At 35.8% G+C, this 19,675-nt stretch overlaps 1 protein-coding gene and 1 pseudogene across 2 annotated transcripts in view; one reads left to right on the forward strand and one right to left on the reverse strand.

The window, feature by feature from the left end:
- The window catches only part of Pak3 (p21 (RAC1) activated kinase 3), a 336,231-nt gene that overhangs the window by 25,695 nt on the left and 290,861 nt on the right, over positions 1 to 19,675 (reverse strand). For both annotated transcript variants that reach the window (XM_055604923.1, XM_055604924.1), the window contains 5 exons: positions 8,011 to 8,059; positions 7,653 to 7,765; positions 6,134 to 6,251; positions 4,479 to 4,578; positions 3,669 to 3,865 (listed from right to left, as the gene is read on the reverse strand). In XM_055604923.1, the coding sequence (XP_055460898.1) occupies positions 3,669 to 3,865; positions 4,479 to 4,578; positions 6,134 to 6,251; positions 7,653 to 7,765; positions 8,011 to 8,059 (577 nt within the window). The remainder of the gene's footprint in view (positions 1 to 3,668; positions 3,866 to 4,478; positions 4,579 to 6,133; positions 6,252 to 7,652; positions 7,766 to 8,010; positions 8,060 to 19,675) is intronic.
- LOC129674835 (M-phase-specific PLK1-interacting protein-like) lies at positions 860 to 2,532 on the forward strand (annotated as a pseudogene).

A 19,675-nucleotide genomic window follows, 5' to 3' on the forward strand; every position in this document is an offset into this window, starting at 1 on the left:
GAGCAATAAATGCATGACTGAGACCAGTTGCCTTACCGAGCCATTTCACATTCTCCAGGCTGTAAATCTCTCAGCAGAAGGCAGAAGGCAAAATAGCTGTAATCCGTTTAGTGCCACTAAAACCTTGAAGACTTGGAGGAGGAAATCCAAAGAAACAACAGACCTGATATATTCTTTCACTGCTGTTTCTTAATAGGCAAAGGTAGTTAAACAATAAGAAAAAGCCCTCGTAATGATCCCGATGCACTGTGCCACAGGTCAGGGTTGGACTTGATGAAATGTACAAAGGTCTAACCCACAAATGGTGGGAAAATGCCCCTTCTTCTCCACTCTGCCCTACAGGTAGCTAATCAATGCCCATGTCTCACCTGCAGATTGCTCTGTGAGACAAGCCTAACAGTCCGGAGCATTCGTTAGGGCATTCATTTATATCTGTTGTTTTCTAATCAGTCTAGGGACTAGGACCAATGGCCAAGTACCAGAATGGCATCAAAAGGAGAAAGAATTAGAGAAGGTTTCTCACTCTATATTGGAAGTATGGCTCTCAATTTCAAAATTTTCAATTGCAGACCCAACTAGATGTTTAGTTTACAAGATTTCTTTGCATATACAGAAAACCACATATATTTAGCTTGAATATAGATTTTGCAAACCTAATGAGAATAGACTTAACTGACCACTAAGGGAAGTGGGTTTTGTATGCCAAGGATAAAACACAGCATCAGACTCTTCCGGACAATGGTTATGGTACCGATGCTGTGTGTGAGTTTTAAGAGTAAGTTTGCAGGCGGTAGATCGGTAGATCGCTACAGTCCTGGTGAGAGGATTGGTGGTGAGCTCTTTGGCTTTGGTTCCTGATATGCACCGAAAGAATTTTAGACCCGCAACTCCTCCATAACCCCGCTCTGGGATTGGAGGTTGAGGTGTTGGAAGCAGCTTCCGGGGTGCCCTGGACGGAGGTGGGGAGGGGCTGCCGCTCTCCCAGCCTTGCGGACCCTGGGGTGGGCTGTATGAGAGCAACTAGTCTGCTTGCTACTGAGGCTGCTTCTCGGGGGCCCGCTTCAGGTCTCCGTCCCCAGGGAACTACCCAGGCTCCTACTCCAGGTCCCCGGAGGGGTCCCAGCATCAGTTCAGCTACTCCCCAGGGCAGCAGCAGACCTACCTCCACATAAAGACAAGAGCTAGCATCTGCAGAGCTCTTACTGTAATGGCAGGTGTGATACTAAAATTGCCTTTACTTGGACTATTTAATCCTCTGCGAGGTGACATACTAAATTGGGCCAATTTTGCAGATGAGTGCACTGAGGTGTAAAGAAATTAAGATTACCATAAGTGGCGGGACTATAGTTCTCTGTTCCACACAATTTTTTTTTTTTTTTAGCCAGTATACCCTATTCGTATATAAACTTACTTAATCCTCCATGTTTTTTTTTTCCCCCTACAGATTTTTTGTCAGTTATTGTCAGTAAATAATCTTGAATTCCTAGGGGGAGGACAGTGACTGATTTCCTACTGTTGTATGGTTCCTCTAGACTGTACTCTATGGCCATTTTCCTACAGTTGTCCTTCCCTCGGTTTTGCTTTCTTGCTCTTTTTATTTACTCGTTATCATTTTTTTCAGGCTATATTTACATTCACTTCAAGTTCTCTTGAAGGGAAATCGAGAATCGCAGATTGTGGAGATTTCCCTTTTCAGTAAATGCAAGGCAATCAGTAACTCTTTGGCTAACAACTTGGATCTATGGTGCTTGCAAACTTGAATATGTTCACTGAGCTGAATCCCTTTGAGCTGGAGTTAATAAGTACAGGAAATTTTCATGTGATATAAAAGTTCTAGAATTTTAAAACCTATCAGGTTAAAAAATAGGTTTCCAGGAAAAAGTGACTACAATTAATTGAAACACTACTTGTACTGGATTTATTTGCATTTAATAGCTGTGTCATTATCATATTAGAAGCTGAAAAGTGTTTAAGGTAATAGCAAACTTTTTAAAAAGAAATGTGGTAATTTTAGTAATTTTTGTTTGTTTGTTTTGTCCTTTTCTGACAGGGTTTTTGTCTGTGTACCCTTGGCTGTCCTGAACTTCTTTGTAGATCAGGCTGTCCTCGAACTCACAATGATCTTCCTGCCTCTGCCTTCCTGAGTGCTCGAATTAAAGGTGTGTGCCACCATGCCCAGCTAGTTTTATCAATTCTTAAAAGCAGTAGATTAAAGAAAACAAGAAATTTGCAACTGAATATATTGACTTTCAATTGACAACTTTTAATATCCACTAATATTTAACTCAGAGAAAGTACCAATTATGTCTATTAGACCTTTTGTTTTAACTGATGATTTTTTTTTCCTAAAGGGTTCTCCAAGGACATCTACACCATTTGGATCAGGGCGTCATAGAGAAAAAAGAATGTCTAATGAGTTGGAAAGTTGTTTTAAGCCTTCAATCCTTGAAGACACTTGGGCTGGCCTAGAACCAGTATCTGTATAGCAATACGCAAACATTCACAGGCAAAAAAGAAAGATGCTTTTCCTAACATTTCTGAGATTCAGCTGGAAGCCTCATGTGTCAGGAACACCTTGGACAGAACTTTTAGCTGAGCCCAAAGGTGATGAATTTTCATAATGATTACTATATCTCAAGTGTTGTTGGTACTAGAGAAGATGACAGGATAATGTGAAGTATTTAGCTATCTGGGAGCGTGTACCACATTCAGAGCACAGTTGTCCTATATAACATTTCCAAGATAACAGACGCGGTTTTTTTCAATGTTTTAAAAGAAAACGCTTTGTCTTCTTAAAAAAAAAAAAAAAAAGAGTAGATTTGCATCTGTGCTTATTTCCATTTAACAATAATCTTATGTCCTTTATGCATACGAAATACAGTGTCTGGTTTACTGTGAAGTTCTACATGTCCCAATACTTTCTGACCCACTTCTACATTAAGCAAGTGCTTCTTTTTTATTTCTTTGACTCTTACCCTCAGGATCAACTGCATCTCTCTGAGTAAAGCCGGTAAGGTTAGGCTATAAGGTGGAGGTTTTGATATTTTTTTGTTTTTTCTTTGCAGAAGCAGCTGAACTACTTGAGGATCAAATCTCTAATTACGTAGTAGAAAACTGAATTCTCAAACCTTAATTCTCTAATCCAATTTTCATTCATTTTCTATTTGACTGCCTTCTAATTAAGCTTGTGATCTCACCGGGCTGGTGCTATGTTTATATGTCTGTTTCATTCAATGTCAACCAATCTGTTCTTGCTCAATGAATCATTGCTGATAACAAAGACAAAAAAATCCAACTTAAAAAATGATAACCATTCTGGGAATGTATTGTTTTACTTCTCTAGAGTAATTATAAAACAAGGGTTTCGTAGGTAAAAATACCCTTTCTTCCCACATCTTTTTTTCATCCATTTCTACAGTTTTATAGTAGAAAGCTGAATACTAACAAACAATGACAATAAAAGCTCTTGCTGTTAAAAGGACTGAGAACAAAGCACTTCCATCTCAGAGCAATTTATACATTATAATTTGTAGTCTTTGTTTTACTTGTTTCAATAAGTGCCAGTTCTGACCAGTTCGGAGGAATCATAAAATGTATGTTTCCTTCTTCCTCCCCCTTTTTTTTGGGGGGGGGGATGAGTAGAAAGTACCTGAATTTTCCTGACTTACCCTGAGTGGATTTTCATTAAGGTAAGGGGGTTCACCTTCCACCATTTCAATGGCCATGATTCCCAGAGACCAGATATCAACCTTTGGTCCATAAGCTTTTCGAGTTACCACCTCAGGTGCCATCCAATAGGGAGTTCCCACCATAGTGCTTCGTTTACTTTGCTCGGGAGTGATTTGGGCACAGAACCCGAAATCAGCTATAGAGAAGAAAAATCTATTAAAATGAGCCCAAATAATTTTTGCAATAGTTTATATCCCCATGTTGGTGAACTTTCTTGTAATGTTAAAATGAGTTCTCACAATTGCTTAGCTCATATCCTGATACTTTCTTGACCTCTAAGATAGTTCTGATTTCAAAGGGGTCTGAACCAATGGAAAGTGATGGCATTTTCAGTAGGCTTCCATATAGTTTCCTCCCATTATTTTCTTATATGTTTACAGGACTTTTCCATCCATCCATTATGGATGCCACTAGAAAATCTGAAATATTAATTTCCAATAAATCTTGTCCCAATCTCTAGTAAGAGATTATCAGACAGATTTTTTAATTCAAATTAAGCTCAATTTTTTTAAATAAATCATTTTTAGTAGCCATTATCTTCTCAAGATAGACAGTAGAACAGCTGAAATTCCCTAATACTTTCTTTTTTTTTTTCATGTTATAGTAAGTCTTTATATATTTGGTTGATTGAACTTAAGGAGACCATATCTTATATAGCACATTTTTTTTTCTTTTGGAAATTCTAACATCATATTTATTTTATTATTAATTATTAGTATTTTCTTAAACATCTGAATCAAAATACCTACTCAATTTAACAGAACCATCCATCCCGAGAAGAATATTGTCACTCTTTATGTCTCTATGGATCACTTGGTTTGAGTGTAAGAAATCCAAAGCTTGGAGGCACTATTGGATCAGAAAAAAAAGTTCTAATTATATCACCAAAAAAAATTTTTTTTAATTCTACATCTCCAGGAAAATTTTGGGAAGGGTTGAGATTTTATATTGTTAAGTGAAATTGAATACTGAATGCTTTAACACCATTTTCAAACCACATTACTATTTACAACAGTAATGATACTTAATCTTATGTATGAAAGCTCCCATGCAACATTATAGACTAAACCACAAAGAGGATGATGCAATGAACAATACTAGTCATTACTACAGTACATTTGACCAGTTAACGTAATCATGCTTTGTCTAGTTTTCTAGATGGTATGGATTGAAAGGCATCCAGTTCTAAAGTAACTAAATGTACTTGTTTGGAAATGTCTTTGTTTGTATTACTGAAATATACAATATGCAGGCTCAAGTAGACTATCCTACTAAGTGAATATCAACTTGATTTATGACATAGGAGGAAACATGATTTGTTGCTTTATCTCTATGTTTTGAGTAGGAGAAGTGGGAATGAGGAAGGGCAAAGAATGAGGAAATTGAAAAGAACCATGTAAACAGAAAAATTAGCTACTGTTACTTAGATTGGTTATACTATCATTAGTTTTCAAGTTTCCATTTCACTTTGTAGAAAATTTCACAATGAGACTCACTGAAAAGTGTATGTTGTAAAAACAATATTGATCAAAATAATAGAATAAAATATCACTGAATCGTCTAGAAGCTAAACTCACTAGCTCTTATCTCTTTTTATAAATAACAGCTTTTCAGGCCCACTGGAGGCCTATAAGGAATATTCACAGAATACTGTGAAAACAATTACTTTCTGTGGTTAGGGAAATCTATGTTTAAATTGATTTCTAGGGCCTGTGAGAGGGCTGAACAGGTCACAGCACTTGATGCCATGCTTTACAATTTGAGCTCAATTCCCAGGACCCACAGGATTGAAGTAGAGAACTGAATCTCAAAGGTTGTTCTCTGATATCCATACGTGCACATATTACAGTAACATGCATGCACGCCACACACACACACAGACACACACACCCTTTGTTGCTACGTTTCACAATTTGTGCTCAATTTCCAGTAGAGAACTGGGTCTCAAAGGTTGTATTTTGGTATCTGGTATCTACATGTACACACAGTACACCCCCACAAATGCACGCACACACACACACACACACACACACACACACATAACCCAAATAAATGTATTAAAATAGAAAAAATAGCATTCTATATAATATGGGAACATTATATAGTCTGTATTTTATGGAGCTCATATTTAACATGCAGAACACAATAATTATGTTATAAAATTCCCACAGATAATAAAGGCATTCCATGTGAACATCACAATTGGCCATGCTCATTGGCATGACTACATATAAACATAGGTACATCGGTACTTAAAAGGCCACAAAGAGGCAACTAAATAATAGTCTGGCAAAAAGTAATACAAGTACATGGCACTACGTTACAGTTTAATGTTATTTTGATGTTAGGAATATTCTCAATAACCAATAAGAGAGAATCAGCAAGAAACATTCTCTTTTCTTACCTCTCTACAGACTGCTGCTATTTGTCCTTCATCCATACAGGTTTCTGTGACCACATCAGTCAAAGAGCCACCAGCCAAGTATTCCATGACTACCCACAGTTCATCACCCACCAAGTAGCTGTAAGAAAAGAAAATTTCTCTGACTTTGAACTAAGAAAGCAGGGACTCTAATATTCTTAGGCCTTTTTTGTGATGAAAATCGATTGTAAAGAGGAGTATACCCATTATCTTTAAGTGATTATTGAGGAACAAACTCTAATGCTCAAATATAGGAACTAAGATCACTGCATAGCCTCGCCATTCAGGAAAAGAGTAAGAGATTGTTCAAATCAATTAACAACATGTTATTACAGAGAAGAATGACCTCATTGATTCCACCCTGCCTACATACCCATGTCACTAAGCCTGGCATGGTGGCACACATCTGTAATCCCACCTACTTGGGAAGATAAAGCATGACAGTTCTGAGTTTAAGGCTAACCTTGGGCATATGATAAGTTTGAGGACATCCTGAGCTACAGGGATATTTGAAGAAAAAAACAAAACAAAACAAAAGCCTACCTCACTATGCAGTAAGACTTTTCCATTGTGTGCTGCTAAAAATATATAGTACTTTTGGATTCCACTAGGCAAGTCTCTTAAAATTCAAAATTTACAGGTTCCATTTTCATTAGTTATAGACAAAAGCCTAGAAATCAGCCCTTTTAAAAAGTACAAATGTAAGTTTTACAAAACTATAAATGTAGAAATATAATTCATGTCACATTGCTGCAGGTGGGCCATGAAAGACATTGAAAGAAACACTGATTACAGCTTTCAAATTCAGTTGTCCTTTTATATCTCATTTTCTTACCATATCATTGTCTATTGGCCTAACACAGACAGCAAGCCCTTCAGTTCATGGAGGCTCAGACCTAGCCTTATGTCCTTTGCATCCCATCAGAGAACTCAGCAAAGTGGTATTAAGAGACAATGACTGAAACTCGAAGAGACAGATGGTAACCACAAGAGAAGAGTTAGCACAGTCTTTAAGTGCCTATTTGTAACTTGTTCTTAGTACTACTGATGAAAGAGGCATTAATTACCTGCTTTAAGAGAAAGGTTTAAGATTAATGCCTCAGTTCCCTCAACCTCATTGTCAGTTAATCATGAAGCACCCATTAAAGTTGGGCTATTTTTGTCTGCCTTCTTTACTCAGCTTCCTAGGAATCATATGGTTCCAAATAGAGACCTGATGAAATGTTTAAAACACCACTGATTTCTCTTATATGCAGGAGTCTATTTCCTGTCATCATGGAGCCATCCTCCTCAAAAGAAATCATACAAACTACTTATGTTTACAGCCAAGTTTATAAAACACATTTTAAAGCATTTGATGGGTAGACAAAGATTTACTCTATTACTTTTTATCATTTCAGAAATATTTGTAAATGGTTATTAAAGGAATAAATTCCCAATAAACAATCTAACAAGAACCTCTTTGGAAGAAAATATGTAAATAATAAGAGAAAACACTTACCTATCTAAATAATTAACAATGTTGGGGTTCTTATTTTCCCTCATGACAAGAATTTCATTAATAATTAATTCCTTTTTGGGTTGCTGTTGAAGATTCATTTGCTTTATGGCCACCTGAATGATGAATAAAATATAAGAACAAATTATGACTATTAAAATATACGTGAAAATAAATGTACAAATTCTTTATCTGCTATTTTTTCTGGTCTACAATCATCATTAACTGTATTTCAGATGTTCAGCACACCAACAAATTAATCTTGCATCAAAACCTAGTGCTACACACTAGACATACACTATTAACAAGAAAACTTGATAAATATAAAGGAAACTAATAAAGACAGGGTAGTATCACATACTTCTTGTCCAGTTGCAATGTCTAGTGCTGTGTAAACAGTACCTGATGCCCTGGAAAACAACAACAACAAAACACCCAATGAATAAATAACCCATACATTACTGATAATCCCCATGTATTAAAACGTGATTCATTTTCAGGTGAGATAAGTTACCAAGATTAAGATTCAGTGATGAGGTAATACAGAACCAGTTTCTTAACAATTATTGTACTAAGAACACTTACACTAGATCTACTCTCTTAACAAAGTCATAAGTGCATAGTATTGAAACAGCTTCCTTGTATAGTAATTACATCAGAAACAATCACAATGAATCCTTTGTGCCAGACTAGGACCTCTCATTAGACTTTCTGGCACCAGTTCCTGGGTTCTGCACTATGTGCTCATGAATTTAGCATACTGACCTTGGTCTTCTTAATGAAGCCCTGTAATATTGTTAATATTCTTTACATATTAAAATAACCAACACTGAAGGCATTTGATTAAACTGAAGAAATTTTCAGAAAATAGATCATCTTTTGCTTAGGCAACTGTAACTCAACCGTTCTTGTTAGCATATGGATAAAGTAGCTATATTATGTGTCTCTAACCCTTCGTTTAATGAATCATTAACTTTCAGTACTATGTCAGTGCTGTACCTACATAAAGGAATAACACTGTGGCTCTTCTGTTTTTATTTTTCTCTTTGCAAAAATTTTCAACAATTCCTGTGAGTTTTCACTCCTATGAAATACCTATTTTTTTAACCTATCATCCCTTAAATCTTTGTAGTATTTATGCTTCTATTTTAACTGTTAGTATAGCTCCTTTGTTCAGCTGAATTTCTACTATTTTTCTGTGAATTACACCTGTTTTCTGAAAATCTTCCCATTGTAATCTCCAGATGAGGAAGTAAGCATTTCATGGTGGCAAGCAAAACAGAGAGGATAGAAATCTGTCCAGTGATTCATTTCCTAGATATTATAACACTCCAAGATTTAGGTTTAGTTTAGGGAATATTATCTCTCTCTCTCTCTCTCTCTCTCTCTCTCTCTCTCTCTCTCCCTCTCTCTGTGTGTGTGTGTGCATTTGTCTGTCTGTCTGTCCATCTGTATCTCTCTGTCTCTTTCTTGCCCCTATGTAACCCAGGATGGTCTTGCTGTGATCTTTTAACTTTAGGCTCCTAAATATTGGGATTACAGTCATGAGCCATAACTCCAGGTTTAGGAACTGTTTTCTTATGTCTTTTATGACTCTTCTCCCTGAATGAACCACTATATTGCTCAAAAGCCTGTGGATAGTGCAAATTAAGAAGTATTTGACTAATAGCAGAGATTTAAGACTGCTTTAAAGTGACAATTCGTGAAATGCTGGGCTAATAATTTCCTTTCACTGAATTTCAGTCCCCTCAGAAAGAAAGCAGTGACCACAGTAACAGTGTGTACTGAATGTTTTCTGTGTGTCAGGCACAGCGCTGAGAAGTTTATATACTGGATTTTAGGTGATCCTTCCCTATATTTACATATAGGGCAGCTATATGATTCTCTTGTCATAAATCAGGAACCTGAATGTCAGAAAGGTTGAGTAACCTTCCCAGGCTATACAATATACCAACCACATTCTGCTTCACTTTAAAATTAGTTTTTGAAACGAGGCTAAACATTAAACTTACTCTCTAGATGGTACTGAATGAGCACGTGGTAATTCTCAATATGTTTTATGCTTATATCAAACCAATCTGTTTTCCTTATTGTATATTTTTAGATTCAGAACTTATAGATGATGTCTTATAAATACTTGTTGAATGAACACGTTAGCAAAAATATTCGTAAGCAAATATTCAATTGTAACAAGACCTTTCCTTCCAATAAAGAACGTATTTTATCTAACTGAATCTTCATGAGACACTTCCTTCTTGGAATAAGTGATCAGACATTCCTGCGTTGGGAACCAATGTGTGATTTGTCCTTTTGAACTCAGAATTAGGTTAAATTCAAAGGGATATATTGCTTCAGTCTTGTGTGGATTTTGGCATCAATAAGCCGCAAGAAGCTCTTCAAACCAAATTGCAAACTATGTTTTAAAAATCTTTATTTGGGTATTTGCAGATATTTAAAGCAGTTGCCTACATTCAGATGCAGAAGAATAACAGTATTTGTAAAGTGAGACATTAGCAATTCCTCTTTTAGGACTTCAGAATATCAAATGACACAGCCTAAGAAAGCATTTGGCCCTGAGCCCAAATCAGTGCTGAAGCTTAATATGGTCACTGGTGTTATTATTCCTTATTGCTGCTGCAGGTATTCATTTCACAGCAGAGAGCTGATTTACTGACTCTTGGTTGCCCCCCCCCAACACACACACACAATGTCCCAACCCTATCAACCTTGCTAGCATATCTTTACCTTTCAAAAGCAGGGTTTTAAGGGTGATCTGTTGGAACACTCTGTAAGGATTTTTTTTTAAGTGTCTCTCCCTGAAGAAATGGTTTTGTATTTTTTATCTCTCCCTCTCTTTCTCGCTCTGTTTCTCTCTCTCTGTCTCTCTCTCACTCTTTAAGCTTAGAACAGATCAAATAAAAATCACACAGAGGGACTTACAATACATAAAATAAGTAAGGCGGGATCCAGTCTAGTTAAAGCTAGGGTGACAAAAGGCTAACACACAGGCTACTTTTCCCTTCTCCATGGTTGTTCCTCCAACCAGTGAGGCCCATTACCACTGCCTTAGGGAATTAAACTGGTTTTTGGGAAGTTCAAGGGGGGCTAGTATTTACCTTCTTTAAAGATTCACTTTTAAATGCTTTTTCTTTCTTTTCTTTCCTTTCCTTTTCTTTTATTTTCTCTCTTTTCTTTTCTGTTTTGTCCCTCCATTTCCTTCAGCATTTTATTGTCTTTAAATTGCTAGAGCCTTAATCCTGAAACTCCAATATCCAAGTACATACAATACCCACTGGTGTAGACTTGCTACAAATACACAGATGTAAAGGCCCTGAAATTCTACAGCACAGGTTAGTAAATAAATATGAATGTTTCATCCTCATTTGTCTTTCTTCCACTTTACTGGACACATGCAATTGTTCAGTGGCAGATATTTTTCCCTTCCTCCTCACTTTTGTTCTGTATTAACAGGGGTTTATATGAGTCTCCTGACCCAAACCAAACATTTTATTAGGTAGAGAACCTCACTGTACTGATCAGTTACTATTTTAAGCAATTTCTCTATGGAACCTTTAGCTAAAAATACACACATTCCAATCTTGTACAGAAAATCTTAGTACCTTATTGCCCACTCTATGATAGCATAACTAACATTTCACTGAACCCCAAGTCTCTTGTATTTGTTTACACTTCAAGAAACTCAGAAACTCAGTTACATGGCAGTTTTGTTTTTCTCCAAGAGATCTCAATATCTTCAAGATTCATCCATGAAATCGCTTTCATTGCCCACCACTGGGCTGAAGAAAGATTACTCAGACCTATTCATTCTTACCTCACCTGTTTTGAATCCTACTATTGTCTAGTTGGTGACTCTGTGACTTACCTTCAAATGTGGATTAAATGTATGAAAGTCTTAAAAGGCATACAGCTCTGGCACATAATTGCCAAATAGCTCTTGATAATTATTGTTTTTTTGGTTGCTTTCTAATGTAACGTCTAGTTTTCCAATTGTAGTCTATAGATGACTAGGAACATCTTTACATATCTGAAGCTTTCAAGATACTTAATGTTTCAAAATTAATAATAGAAATTCAATATCTCCCTAAAATAGTGGTAATTCAAATAACACATTAATTTTCTTTCTTGGCCAAATGTATCATAATGTCACTGTTGAATATCACATACTGATTCAAAATCTCTAAGTACTAGTAATATGCAATTATTGTGCTTAATAGAGTATACAAATTTAACTATTAATAAATACAGTTCAAGATCAAGATTACATAGCCTAGTTCACAGAAATAAGTAACAAGTCATTAATTTGTAGTTGGTTTGTAGGTCGTAAAACTGAACAATCTTCACTTTGCAATATTTGAAGCACAGTGTTAAAACGGGGAAGACCTGTATCTCAATCACATGGCACATGGATTCCCAAAAGCTGAGTCTTGCAATGTGCTGAAGTATATTGAAATATCTCAGTACTTGTGCTTACACAATAAAATTTACTTCATCTTAATTTAAAAATTATATCATCTGTTGGCATTTTAGGACATAAAGATGTCAAAAATCAAATCGATAAAGATGGGGGATGCTGTAAGAAGAACATTTATTTATTATAGGACTTTTATTTATTACAAATATCAGTCCCTCAAATGGTGGAAGAAAAATATACATTAGTAGAACTGAGTGTGAAAATAAATCATCCTATTTTAACCTCCTCATTACAGATGAGAACTCTGAAGTCCCAAGAGTGGGAAGGATATAACCAGTAGAAAACAACTAAGTAACAAAGGTGCCCTAAGTGTGAAGTAGACATCTTTTCATCCTCCAGCAAGATCAAAGAATATTAAACTAACAGAATGCTCAACCAAGTGGTCGTAATCAGTTACAGCGTGATGAATAGTATTGTTAGGCTCTCAACTTTGGCCCAGATGCTTTATCAGTACGCTGTCCTTGATGTGGCCAAGTGCATAACCCTCAAATGGAAACACTGGCATCTAGCCTGAAGGTTCTAGAAAGAAACAAACAATTTGTCATGTCTTTCTTTTCCTCACAAGTCAGTTTAATCATCACCACTCTCCACCAGGTTTTGAGGTTTCCAGCTAAGAAACAATGTCATACTATGCGAAATAGTTGCCAGGGCAGCAACATATTAGAAATGCTAATAGTTGAGATAAATCACTTTGATGTCACCATGCAAATGAATTAGAGGATCAGAGGGCAAGGAAGTAAGGCTAGGAGAAACTTTGCAGAGTGCAAAAAAAGTAAAAAGCAATAGGAAGCAATGACTTGCATGGTGAGCCTGGTGGGAATGAGTGAGGTTCCTGGAGCAATAGGTGCTATTCTCTTTTAGTGTTTTACAAGTTTAACTATGGTGCTAATGAGGTCCCAGTTGGGAACATAAGCCCATTTTGTATGTTTTTTTTTAACATTTACTCTTCCTTTTCCTGCTACTGCTACTGTTAGAAATCGCTGTATCATATTGAAACTCTCCGTACCATCTCTCTGGAAATTAATAATCTCTTTTAGTGCCAACTCTGTGCAACTCTATTTGTCTCAGTTTACAAATAAATAACTTGAAACTGGGCAGTGGTACATAGCTAGCTTGCTGTGGTTATACAGTTAATAGCCAAGTTTAAACAATGCATCAGTTTGATACCGTTGCTCATTTTTTTAACTACATAGTTTGCATGTGCCCTTGAAATGACATTTTTATTTATGTATTTTGTTAATATGCATGTTAATGAGTGTCATTATGACATTTTCATATATACTTCGTTATTCATCTTTCTTCACTCTGCTCTTCTCTCACCCCTGATCTCCTCTTTCAATAGCCCTATCTTCTATTTTCATGTTACACATATTCCATTACACTCTTTTTCCCCTCTTCTCCCTTTCCCTTAAGCTCTCTTTTCTCTCATGTTCCCTGTCCTACTTTACACACACACACACACACACACACACACACACACACACACACACACATGCATACACACACACATGCACACACACACAAACACACACAAGTGTAAAACACATGCATACACACCCTTAAATATCTTTCATATGTAAGAGAAAACAGAGTACTTGTTTTTGTGAGTCTGATTTATTTTGTTCAACATCATAATTTCCAGCTGCATCTATTTTTGTGAAAAACTATTTTATTTTACTTTAAGGCTAACTGTTACATTTTAAAACTAGATCTTAAGCACTTTCATTAACACTAAGTGCATCCGTGATTCTTCCTCAAATTCATATTTGTATCTATTACGTTATGCTGCCTGTTCCAAATACTCTCCTTACCTCTATTTTTTCCACTTACTTCTCCCACATGTCCATTTCAGCCCATTAGTTTGTTCCAGGTCATGGCATGTTTGCTTCTTTTGACATAAACTTACATAGTAGTTTTTCCAGTTTTCTCACTCAAGATTTTCTATGTGTCTGAGATTGAAATAGGGCCCTATATAGAAATTGTTTTACTCCATAAGTGCACTTGACATAAAGTTTCACAAATGTTTGTTTCATACTCTTACATATGCACTTGTTTTGCTGAAATATGACAGTAAACGTAAAACATACTCATCCTGAATGATTATAAAATTTCTAACTGGGACTTAAATGTCCATTAAGAATGGTGAAGAATCCTGTATGCAAAGATGTTAAGAGGGGTGGCTTGGCATTTTCTTTCAGGAAATTTATTTCTCAAAAATCTGTGGCTAACGTAAAAAAAAAATATGCATGATGACTTGCATACATAGACTGCAAGTATAGCCAGGTGTCACAACATTTAATTAGTAAGATTATAAAATTCAATGGAGAATTTAGGGTTGTTTATCTAGGACACAGCTTTTCCCAGATCACATATGGTTATCTGTTTCTAAATAGAGCTGTAACATAATATGGATGTGAGGCCAGAAAACTCAGTGGTATATAACATACTATGGGTGTGGTGTGTAACATAAGTATGTTATCGCACATAGTACATAACATACTCAGTGGCATGTAACATACTATGGGTGTGAGGTCAGAAAATTCCAGTGATAATGAGTCCACAATTACAGAGTTTAATCTCTGGAAATACCAGATAACTCTGTTACTCACTCCAACATTAAGTCTAAGCACTGTTTGATAGTGTGTGCCATTGGTTTCAAGAGGGCCCTTTATGGGGAAGAGGGGCAGCTGGCTTAATGCATGCTAATTCCGATGGCTGAAAAAAAAAAGAAACTTAATGTATAAACTCTGCTAATGGTGTTTGATGGAATCATCTTTCTTTACAAGGGAGAGCATACAATCCAAGGCATTAAAGAGCATTTAGTAGAAAAAAGAGCACTTTCCATTGGTCTATAAACATTGTTCTTTTGCAAATGCTAATGTATTTCCAATCTCTTACATCATAAAGCCTATTATAGAGCTTAGACTGTATCTATTTAGTGCTCCATAGCAGTCTTCTGCCTTGTGTGGTCCAAAGTAGATCCACTGAGGAAGGAAATACTTTTTGGGTGGGTGGTCCAACCAAAAGAATAACATACTAGACATCACTTCTGCTCTTACTGTAAATGAGGATAACAACAACAATAAAATGTGTCAGAGAGTATATTCTTTGCCCTTATCCCTGAGTTCTAAGCAGTATGCTGTTTTTTAGGTTATTTAAACCAAGAAACTATTCGTAATACCCTTTGAGAAATAAGGGCAGTATGGAGGGAGCAAAATAGAGCAAATTATAATAATGTACATACGACTATGTCATAACCAAACCTGCTCTTTGATATGTTAACCTAGAAAATTAAATAAATTCCCCTGAAAGAAATAAGATATAGAACTATTCATCTTCAATGTGATAACTTCACCTGATAGTTTAAAGAGGACTCCCCATGGAATATTAGGAAAAAATCTGAAATATACATAACATATACATTTACTTTTAAAACTTTAAAGCAAATATAGAGGGGCCAGTATTGGGTGCTTGATTACACATGAATTGGTAACAGAGCTTAATTGTAACTGTTAATAAATTAATTATATTATCATTAGATTTGATGATATCATTGACAAATATCCAGAAGTTGCATATTCATTGCATACATATGTCTTATGTATCATTATGCCTAGGAGTAAAATAATCTAAAAAACTGTTCTCATTGCCACTTTCCATCAAACCTGGAAATACAGGTGAAGTACTTCCTGGAGAGATACAGTATTATGTTGGCATTGTAAACATATTGGATATTGGCAAACAAATTCTTCGATGTAGACACATTTTGTCCCAAACTTTCATTTTAGATTTTTTCTTATATAAGTCATAGTGGGCATGAATTTTTATAAGTGTATTATAATTCTAAATACAACTATACTTGCAAACAGACAAACTTATGAACCACTGTTGGAGTATGAAATGGAGCCATCTTTATGGAGAACAACTTGGAAATCATAAATGTATATATTATTTGATAGAAAATTATATTCTTAAGAAGCTATCCTAATTTTGCATAAATGTGAAATGATTCATTTGCAAAGATTATTAGTGAAGCTTTGTTTATAATAGCAATATATCAGAAATAGCCCCAAATTTCTATCAATGAAGGCATGGTTAACTAAATTGTGGTATATCCAAATGCAAAACAGCTGGCACATATTGAAAAGAGCAAGATATTTCTATATAACCACCTCTTAAACATAGGTACATAACAGAAAAGGAACTATGTAGTATGTAACCATTTAAGCTAACAATATATCCATTGCAAACAGGTAAATTGTTCCTCTCCCCAAAAACAGTTGCCTTATACTCAAATCTCCTAAAAATATGTCACATAATAATGCTCATAAGTATTTTTTAGATGACAAATATGGTATAGGAAGTAAATCCTGGGTTAAAGTATACTCAATTCATATGAGATATAGATGGTTATAGAGAGTAACAGAATCGCAAAGAAAGGACCTAAATGAATAATTTCAGAGATTAAGTCCTTGCAGCTCAAATGCTAGATATTGTAAATATGTTTTTTTTTTTCCTAGAACTCTCTCAAAACTGATGGAGGGAAAGGGACTTTCATTAGCCAGATGTATAGTCTGGCCATTAAAAACAATAATGACTTCAAATAAATGAAACAGATTGAAAATGTAATATTCCATGAATTTGTAAAAATATTTTTAAATATAAAAGAATGCCTTCTTGATGGGATTAGCTTGGGTACAAACTCATTATATCAAAATGTGACAATTAAAAAGTGAATTTATCTTGATTTATATATTTCCATGTAACCAAACAATCCTAAGTGATCAAATGTAGTTCTTCTTAGCAAAAGTATGCAAGCCAGCAAATATATATTTAGAAAGTCACTATTTTATAATCCTTAATGAAATGACTGATTTTAGCAGTATTCATCAATTATCATTCTATTATATGGAAGACTGTTGTGAACTTTATATGGTAGGGGAGACTCATCCTTTGCATCTTCCTACTAATCCACTCCTCACCAAAATATGGCACAATCAAACCCTTCATCGTGATGTAGCATAACATGAAACAACACCACCTATAAAGAATCTTGACATAAATAGAATATGAATCTAAGCCTCTTAGAGGCAATATCCATTTTAGGAAATAGAGCAGTTGAACAATTTTACAGCACGTGAAACTAAAAGACAAGACCAGTAAATGGTGCTTTCTACCAGACAATGAACAGATTCTTTAATAAGTCAATTAGTGCTGGACATCAGCAGATAAATAAGTAAGTAAATAGCTGAAAAAAATGAATAAATAAATAAATAACAAATGTGTTTTTACAGCACAGATGTGTAAGCACAAACTGAACACAATGTGTAGATTTTTTTAATTGTTAGTTTTAATAAAATAACCATAAAAACAGCATTGTGAGACAACTAGGAATTAGACGATATCATGTAATTAATTAATTTTGGAATGTCATAAGTAATTGTGAGTTTACTAAAATATCTGATAATGTTAAATTTGGGTGATAGGAATATAGGTGTTACTATAGCATTTTCTCTATTTTGTGTAAATTTGAATATTTGTAACAAAATTTGAAAAACTGATGTAGTAGATATAAACATTTATATAAAAGTGATAGAGTAGACACACATATGTGCAGTGAAAGCACAGACTCAGAAAATAATCATCTTAATCCTACATGACTGTGTAACTGAGAAAGAGATGACACGTCCACAGACAGAGTCACATACAGATTTCAAATCTCAAATAGCGTAGATGGGAGTCAGATGATATGTTTCTATAACTGTCAGGGCACTCCCACCGGAGCTCTAGCAAATTATAAACACAATCATGTTACAATTGCCTAGGAAGATATTGAATTCTTCTGTTTGTGAAATTAGAGAAGAGAAAAATCTACCAAAGCAATATAATGTATAGTTTTAAATATGTAAGTGGGAGCAAATGAACAAGTTAAACATTATAAGTGGACATTTAAGTAGTTATATCACATGTATTCAGGAAAATCAAATTCCAAAGCTATTTTAAAAAGTATTTCATGGTTCATCTTATATTCAAGCGTATATTAAATATTGTGAGTATGTGCTTCAGTGTATTTTTTTCATGTCAGGTGGTTTTTTTAATTTTATTTTTCTTTATTAATTACACTTTACTCACTTTGTATCCCCCCATTGGTTCCCTCCCTCCTCCCGTCCCAATCCCTCCCTTCCTCCACCTTCTGCATGCATGCCCCTCCCCAAGTCCACTGATAGGGGAAGTCTTCTTTTCCTTCCTTCTGATCCTAGTCAATTAGGTCTCATCAGGAGTGGCTGCCTTGTTTTCTTCTGTGGCCTGGTAATGCTGCTTCCCCCTCAGGGGGAGGTAATTAAAGAGCAGGCCAATCAGTTCATGTCAGAGACAGTCCCTGTTCCTATTACAATGGAACCCACTTGGATACTGAACTGCCATGGGCTACATCTGTGCAGGGGTCTTAGGTTATCTCCATGCATAGTCCTTGGTTGGAATATCAGTCTTAGGAAAGACCCCTGTGCTCAGATTTTTTTGGTTCTGTTTCTTACCTTATGGAGTTCCTGTCCTCTCCAGATCTTACTATTTTCCAATTCTTTCCTAAGATTGCCTGCACTCTGCCCAAAGATTGCCCATAAGTCTCAGTATCTACATTGATAGTCTGCAGGGCAGAGATTTTCAGAGGTCCTCTGTGTCAGGCTCCTGACTTGTTCCCTCTTTTCTCCTTCTTCTGATGTCTAGCCTCTTTGCCTTTCGCTTCAGTGTATTTTAAACAGCCAATCAGAAAAAGAGAATTACAAGTGAAACCAACAGTAATTTCTTCCTGGAAGTTTCCTTTATGCAGAATAACTGGAAATCTGGGGACACATGTTGAAGCGAAACACATTTCATTGTGTATTATTCTTCAAACTCTTGATGTTATACTGCTTTACCCAACTAGTATCTACTAAAACAATAATTAAAACAAAGTATTGTTTATCTCCCAAAGGCGTCAGTCTTAGAAGCTTGGCGCTATTGAGAAATTAATGGTTCATGAGGCTCTATCTCTATGAGTAGGTTAATCCATTTGATTAGTTAATAGCTGATTGTACTATTAAGAGATGAGATTTGATTGAAGGAAATCGTTTTCTAAAGGTCTGCCTTTGAAGGGTTTATCATGTTACTGGGTCCATCTTGCAACTTCCCTTTGCTTTCTGACTGCTATGAATTCTGTCTTAAGAGCAATACAATTAGCTGACCACAGACTGAAATGGGAAACACTGAGCCAAAATAAAAACTTTCTTTCCTTAGGATTTTTTTAAATTTTTTATTAATTACACTTTATTCATTTTGTATCCCCCCATAAGCCCCTCCCTCCTCCCCTCCCGATCCCACCCTCCCTCCCCTTTCTGCATGCATGCCACTCCCCAAGTCCACTGATAGGGGAGGTTCTCCTCTCCTTTCTGATCTTAGTCTATCAGTTCTCATCAAAAGTGGCTGCATTGTCCTCTACTGTGGCCTGGTACGGCTGCTCCCCCCTCAGGGGGAGGTGATCAACGAGCAGGCCAATCAG

Source organism: Psammomys obesus, unplaced genomic scaffold, assembly GCF_907164565.1.
Source record: "Psammomys obesus unplaced genomic scaffold, mPsaObe1.curated_primary_1811, whole genome shotgun sequence".
NCBI classification, from domain to species: Eukaryota; Metazoa; Chordata; class Mammalia; order Rodentia; family Muridae; genus Psammomys; species Psammomys obesus.